Source organism: Scyliorhinus canicula, chromosome 12, assembly GCF_902713615.1.
Source record: "Scyliorhinus canicula chromosome 12, sScyCan1.1, whole genome shotgun sequence".
NCBI lineage: Eukaryota > Metazoa > Chordata > Chondrichthyes > Carcharhiniformes > Scyliorhinidae > Scyliorhinus > Scyliorhinus canicula.
The window spans coordinates 59,585,992-59,594,643 of record NC_052157.1 but is presented as its reverse complement, the minus strand read 5'-3'; the positions used below and the strand labels follow the sequence as shown (position 1 = coordinate 59,594,643).

The window sequence follows — 8,652 nt, the reverse complement described above, 5'->3', positions numbered from 1 at the left end:
CTGCACAAATCCCACTGTCACACTGCACAAACCCCCACTGTCACACTGCACAAATCCCCACTGTCACACTGCACAATCCCCACGTAACACTGCACAAATCCCCACTGTCACACTGCACAAATCCCCACTGTCACACTGCACAAACCCCCACTGTCACACTGCACAAATCCCCACTGTCACACTGCACAAATCCCCACTGTCACACTGCACAAATCCCCCACTGTCACACTGCACAAATCCCCACTGTCACACTGCACAAATCCCCACTGTCACACTGCACAACCCCCACTGTCACACTGCACAAACCCCCACTGTCACACTGCACAAATCCCCACTGTCACACTGCACAAACCCCACTGTCACACTGCACAAATCCCCACTGTCACACTGCACAAATCCCCACTGTCACACTGCACAAACCCCCACAGTCACACTGCACAAACCCCCACTGCACAAAACCCCACTGTCACACTGCACAAACCCCCACTGTCACATTGCACAACCCCCACTGTCACACTGCACAAACCCCCACTGTCACACTGCACAAATCCCCACTGTCACACTGCACAAATCCCCCGTCACACTGCAAAATCCCCACTGTCACACTGCACAAACCCCCACAGTCACACTGCACAAACCCCCACTGTCACACTGCACAGCCGCCACTGTGACACTGCACAAACCTCCAGTGTAACACTGCACAATCCTCCCGTCACACTGCACAAACCCCGCACTGTCACACTGTGCAAACCCCACTGTCACACTGCACAAATCCCCACTGTCACACTGCACAAACCCCCACAGTCACACTGCGCAAACCCCACTGTCACAACTGCACAAACCCCACTGTCACACTGCACAAAACCCAGTCACACTGCACAAATCCCACTGTCACACTGCACAAACACCCAGTCACACTGCACAATCCCACACTGTCACACTGCATAAATCCCCCACTGTCACACTCCACAAACCCCCACAGTCACTGCAAACCCCCACTGTCACACTGCACAAACCCTCACTGTCACACTGCACAAACCCCCACTGTCACACTGCACAAACCCCCACTGTCACACTGCACAAACCCCACTGTCACACTGCACAAACCCCACTGTCACACTGCACAAACCACCACTGTCACACTGCACAATCCCCCCCACTGTCACTGCAAACCCCCACTGTCACACTGCACAACCCCCCACTGTCACGCTGCACAAACCCCCACTGTCACACTGCACAAATCCCCACTGTCACACTGCACAAATCCCCACTGTCAAACTGCACAAACCCCCACTGTTACACTGCACAAACCCCCACTGTCACACTGCACAAACCCCCACTGTCACACAGCACAACCCCCACTGTCACACTGCACAAACCCCCACTGTCACACTGCACAAACCCCACTGTCACACTGGTCTAATCCCCAGTGTCACACTGCACAAACCCCACTGTCACACTGCACAAAATCCCCATTGTAACACTGCGCAAACCCACTGTCACACTGCACAACCCCTCACTGTCACACTGCACAAACCCCCCACTGTCACACTGCACAAATCCCCACTGTCACACTGCACAAACCCCCACTGTCACACTGCAAAAACCCCCACTGTCACACTGCACAAACCCCCACTGTCACACTGGTCTAATCCCCAGTGTCACACAGCACAAACACTCACTGTCACACTGCACAAATCCCCATTGTAACACTGCGCAAATCCCACTGTCACACTGCACAACCCCTCACTGTCACACTGCACAAACCCCCACTGTCACACTGCACAAATGCCCACTGTCACACAGCACAAACCCCCACTGTCACACTGCACAAACCCCACTGCCATATGCACAAATCCCCACTGTCACACTGCACAAACCCCACTGCCACATGCACAAATCCCACTGTCACACTGCACAAACCCCCCAATGTCACACTGCACAAACCCCACTGCCATATGCACAAATCCCCACTGTCACACTGCACAAACCCCACTGTCACACTGCACAAATCCCCACTGTCACACTGCACAAACCCCACTGCTCAAACCAACACTGCCACACTGCACAAACCCTCACGGTCACACTGCAAAAAAAACCCAGTCACACTGCACAAATACTCACCGTCACACTGCACAACCCCCCACTGTCACACTGCACAAACCCCCACTGTCACACTGCACAAAGCCCACTGTCACACTGCACAAACCCCCACTGTCACTGCAAACCCCCCTGTCACACTGCACAAACCCCACTGTCACACTGCACAGACCCCCACTGTCACACTGCACAAACCCTCACTGTCACACTGCACAAACCCTCACTGCCACACTGCACAAACCCTCACTGTCACACTGCACAAACCCCCCTGCAACTGCAAAACCCCCACTGTCAAACTGCACAACCCCACTGTCACACTGCACAAACCCCACTGTCACACTGCACAAACCCCCCACTGTCACACTGCACAAATCCCCACTGTCAAACTGCACAAACCCCCACTGTCACACTGCACAAAACCCCACTGTCACACTGCACAAACACCCACTGTCACACTGCACAAATCCCCACTTGTAACACTGCGCAAATCCCCACTGTCACACTGCACAACCCCTCACTGTCACACTGCACAAATACTCACTGTCACACTGGTCTAATCCCCAGTGTCACACTGCACAAATCTCCACTGTCACACTGCATAAACCCCCACTGTTACACTGCATAAACCCCCACTGTCACACTGCACAAATCCCCACTGTCACACTGCACAAACCCCCCACTGTCACACTGCACAATCCCCACTGTCACACTGCACAAATCCCCCACTGTCACACTGCACAAACCCCCACTGTCACACTGCACAAACCCCCACTGTCACACTGCACAAACCCCCACTGTCACACTGCACAAACCCCCACTGTCACACTGCACAAATCCCCACTGTCACACTGCACAAATCCCCCCGTCACACTGCAAAATCCCCACTGTCACATTTCACAAACCCCCACAGTCACACTGCACAAACCCCCACTGTCACACTGCACAAACCCCCACTGTCACACTGCACAAACCCCCACTGTCACACTGCACAAACCCCCACTGTCACACTGCACAAACCCCCACTGTCACACTGCACAAATCCCCACTGTCACACTGCACAAATCCCCCCGTCACACTGCAAAATCCCCACTGTCACATTGCACAAACCCCCACAGTCACACTGCACAAACCCCCACTGTCACACTGCACAGCCGTCACTGTGACACTGCACAAACCTCCAGTGTAACACTGCACAATCCTCCCGTCACACTGCACAAACCCCGCACAGTCACACTGTGCAAACCCCACTGTTACACTGCACAAATCCCCACTGTCACACTCCACAAACCCCCACAGTCACTGCAAACCCCCACTATCACACTGCACAAACCCCACTGTCACACTGCACAAACACCCAGTCACACTGCACAAATCCCACTGTCACACTGCACAAACACCCAGTCACACTGCACAATCCCACACTGTCACACTGCATAAATCCCCCACTGTCACACTCCACAAACCCCCACAGTCACTGCAAACCCCCACTGTCACACTGCACAAACCCTCACTGTCACACTGCACAAACCCCCACTGTCACTGCAAACCCCAACTGTCACACTGCACAAACCCCACTGTCACACTGCACAAACCCCACTGTCACACTGCACAAACCACCACTGTCACACTGCACAATCCCCCCCACTGTCACTGAAAACCCCCACTGTCACACTGCACAACGCCCCACTGTCACGCTGCACAAACCCCCACTGTCACACTGCACAAATCCCCACTGTCACACTGCACAAATCCCCACTGTCAAACTGCACAAACCCCCACTGTTACACTGCACAAACCCCCACTGTCACACTGCACAAACCCCCACTGTCACACAGCACAAACCCCCACTGTCACACTGCACAAACCCCCACTGTCACACTGCACAAAGCCCCACTGTCACACTGGTCTAATCCCCAGTGTCACACAGCACAAACACTCACTGTCACACTGCACAAATCCCCATTGTAACACTGCGCAAATCCCACTGTCACACTGCACAACCCCTCACTGTCACACTGCACAAATACTCACTGTCACACTGGTCTAATCCCCAGTGTCACACTGCACAAATCTCCACTGTCACACTGCATCAACCCCCACTGTTAAACTGCATAAACCCCCACTGTCACACTGCACAAATCCCCCCGTCACACTGCATAAACCCCCACTGTCGCACTGCATAAACCCCCACTGTCACACTGCACAAATCCCACCTGTCACACTGCACAAATCCCCCACAGTCACACTGCACAAACCACCACTGTCACACTGCACAAATCCCCCCGTCACACTGCATAAACCCCCACTGAAACACTGAACAAACCCCCACAGTCACACTGCACAAACCCCCACTGTCACACTGCACAAATCCCACCTGTCACACTGCACAAACACCCACTGTCACACTGCACAAATCCCCACTGTACACTGCACAAACCCCCACTGTCACACTGCACAAATCCCCACTGTCACACTGTACAAACCCTCACGGTCACACTGCACAAATACGCACTGTCACACTGCACAAATACTCACTGTCACACTGTACAGACCCTCACTGTCACACTGCACAGACCCCCACTGTCACACTGCACAAACCCCCACTGTCACATTGCACAAACCCCCACTGTCACACTGCGCAAACCCCACTGTCACACTGCACAAATCCACACTGCCACACTGCACAGCCGCCACTGTGACACTGCACAAACCTCCAGTGTAACACTGCACAATCCTCCCGTCACACTGCACAAACCCCTCCTGTCACACTGCTCTAAACCCCATTGCCACACTGCTTTAAACACCCCACTGTTAAACTGCACAAATCCCCACTGCCACATTGCACAGACCCCCACTGTCACAGTGCACAAACCCCCACTGTCACACTGCACAAATCCCCTCTGTCACTCTGTACAAAACCCCGCTCTCACACTGCACAAACCCCACTGTCACACTGCACAAACCCCCACTGTCACACTGCACAAACCCCCACTGTCACACTGCACAAACCCTCACTGTCACACTGCACAAACCCCCACTGTCACTGCAAACCCCCACTGTCATACTGCACAAACCCCACTGTCACACTGCACAAACCCCCACTGTCACACTGCACAAACCCTCACTGTCACACTGCACAAACCCCCACTGTCACTGCAAACCCCCACTGTCACACTGCACAAACCCCACTGTCACACTGCACAAACCCCACTGTCACACTGCACAAACCACCACTGTCACACTGCACAACGCCCCACTGTCACGCTGCACAAACCCCCACTGTCACACTGCACAAATTCCCACTGTCACACTGCACAAATCCCCACTGTCAAACTGCACAAACCCCCACTGTAACACTGCACAAACCCCCACTGTCACACTGCACAAATCCCCACTGTCACACAGCACAAACACTCACTGTCACACTGCACAAATCCCCATTGTAACTCTGCGCAAATCCCACTGTCACACTGCACAACCCCTCACTGTCACACTGCACAAATACTCACTGTCATACTGGTCTAATCCCCAGTGTCACACTGCACAAATCTCCACTGTCACACTGCATCAACCCCCACTGTTACACTGCATAACCCCCACTGTCACACTGCACAAATCCCCCGTCACACTGCATAAACCCCCACTGTCGCACTGCATAAACCCCCACTGTAACACTGCACAAACCCCCACTGTCACACTGCACAAACCCCCACTGTCACACTGCACACAATCCCACCTGTCACACTGCCAAACCCCCTGTCACACTGCACAAATCCCCACTGTCACACTGCACAAACCCCCACTGCTCAAACCAACACTGCCACACTGCACAAATACTCACTGTCACACTGCACAACCCCCCACTGTCACACTGCACAAATACTCACTGTCACACTGCACAAATACTCAGTCACACTGCACAAACCCCCACTGTCACACTGCACAAACTCTCACTGTCACACTGCATAAACCCCCACAGTCACACTGCACAAATACTCACCGTCACACTGCACAAACCCCCACTGTCACACTGCACAAGCCCCACTGTCACACTGCACAAACCACCACTGTCACACTGCACAAATCCCCTCTGTCACTCTGTACAAAACCCTGCTCTCACACTGCACAAACCTCCACTGTCACACTGCACAATCCCCACTGTCACACTGCACAAATCCCCCACTGTCACACTGCACAAACCCCCACTGTCACACTGCACAAACCCCACTGTCACACTGCACAAACCCCCACTGTCACACTGCACAACCCCACTGTCACACTGCACAAACCCTCACTGTCACACTGCACAAACCCTCACTGTCACACTGCACAAACCCCCACTGCACCTGCAAAACCCCCACTGTCACACTGCACAAACCCCACTGTCACACTGCACAAACCCCACTGTCACACTCCACAAACCACCACTGTCACACTGCACAAACCCCCACTGTCACACTGCACAAACCCCCACTGTCACACTGCACAAATCCCCACTGTCACACTGCACAAATCCCCACTGTCACACTGCACAAACCCCCACTGTCACACTGCACAAACCCCCAATGTCACACTGCACAAATCCCCACTGTCACACAGCACAAACACTCACTGTCACACTGCACAAATCCCCATTGTAACACTGCGCAAATCCCACTGTCACACTGCACAACCCCTCACTGTCACACTGCACAAATACTCACTGTCACACTGGTCTAATCCCCAGTGTCACACTGCACAAATCTCCACTGTCACACTGCACAACCCACCACTGTCACACTGCACAAATCCCCACTGTCACACTGCACAAACCCCTCCTGTCACACTGCTCTAAACCCCATTGCCACACTGCTTTAACACCCCACTGTTAAACTGCACAAATCCCCACTGCCACATTGCACAGACCCCCACTGTCACAGTGCACAAACCCCCACTGTCACACTGCACAAATCCCCTCTGTCACTCTGTACAAAACCCCGCTCTCACACTGCACAAACCCCACTGTCACACTGCACAAATCCCCCACTGTCACACTCCACAAACCCCCACTGTCACACTGCACAAATCCCCCACAGTCACACTGCACAAACACTCACTGTCACACTGCATAAATCCCCCACTGTCACTCCACAAACCCCCACTGTCACACTGCACAAATCCCCCACAGTCACACTGCATAAACCCCCACTGTCACACTGCACAAACCCCCACTGTCACACTGCACACTCACTGTCACACTGCAAAAAACCCCAGTCACACTGCACAAACCCCCACTGTCACACTGCTCTACCCCCCACTGTCACACTGCACAAATCCCCACTGTCACACTGCACAAATCCCCAGAGCTCCACTCTGACCCTGTCCAAGCACCCAGAACCACAGTGCAGACCCCAGAACCACACTGCAGACCCCAGAGCCACACTGCACATGTCCCAATCACATCTGCACAATTGTCCAACAATTGCAAACATTAAAATCCCTCTGTGTGAACCCCCATCTTCCCAAACCCACATACACTCTCAGCCATCCCCTCAAACACCCTCCACTCCTTTGCAGCTTCACCCCTGTGTATAACTGAGTGCATAGCAATCACTTAGTATTCAACTCCACACAGACTGCAGCAGCAAAAAAAGACATTAATATTAGTGAGAGAGAGAAAATAGAGTTTACATTGTAAATACCTTGCAGAGTAAGAGTTAGTGCAATCCCGCACCACAGGCAGCACAGACGGTGCATGGCTTTAGTTACATAGATATATTTTCTTTCCTTTATAATATTCTTTTATCCCCTCGTTTGGGCCTCTCTCTGGATTTCTTTCTGTGCAGATTTTGTTTTTTGCAAATAGCCCGTTCCTTTGCAGAGAGATTCAGAGCCAGGTTCTGCAGAGAGTAGCAAAGAGGAGGGCTGACGTTGATTGACAGCTACGCCTTGACTGACAGCGGCCCGGGCCAATCAGCGGGCCGTCCGGATCCGGGATTCCTGGGCCAGCATTCCAAACCTGGGACCTCGCACGAGCCCCGGGAGGAGGGGAGGGCAGCAGAGAGGAGGTTGCTCCCATTGCAAGGGGAGGGAGGAAGAGAGGGCAAATCAGCTGCAACCCAGCCGGAGGATTTTCTTCCCTTTTGCACATTTGCAATCCAGGTCACTTCTTGCAGATTCAAAGGAGACCCCCGCATTGGGACTGGGGAGCTAAATTTTTAAAAAACCTCAACCCTAGCAATTATGCAAGGCTGCAGAACCTCTGACAAGGAATGCACCGAGCTCCTTTACATGGAATTATACTATCACTCGGACGGGGGGTTGAGGGAGGAGACGGTGCTGCCGCAGCTGGGATCCCCGTGCTGGGATAGCCGAGGGGCCAGGAGATTGTGGGCTGCAATGCTCGGGAATCCTGCAATCTCCGAATGTGATTACTTATTATTTCTGCGCTACAGAGCGTGCGGAATTCCCTCAGTCCTGACATTCTGACAGTGCAACGCTTCCTCGATACTGATCCTTCGACATTACAACACTCTGAGGGACTGCTGCACTGTCAGAGGGTCAGTACTGAGG

General features: G+C 53.2%; 1 protein-coding gene across 2 annotated transcripts in view; it reads right to left on the bottom strand.

Moving 5' to 3' along the window:
* LOC119974805 (igLON family member 5-like) overlaps positions 1–8,245 on the bottom strand; it is a 113,930-nt gene extending 105,685 nt beyond the window's left edge. Inside the window, exon 1 of one of the 2 annotated variants that reach the window (XM_038814072.1) lies at positions 7,782–8,245. In XM_038814072.1, the coding sequence (XP_038670000.1) occupies positions 7,782–7,836 (55 nt within the window). In that variant the 5' untranslated portion in view covers positions 7,837–8,245. The remainder of the gene's footprint in view (positions 1–7,781) is intronic. The other variant, XM_038814070.1, reaches the window with a different exon arrangement.
* Positions 8,246–8,652: the final 407 nt, after the last annotated feature.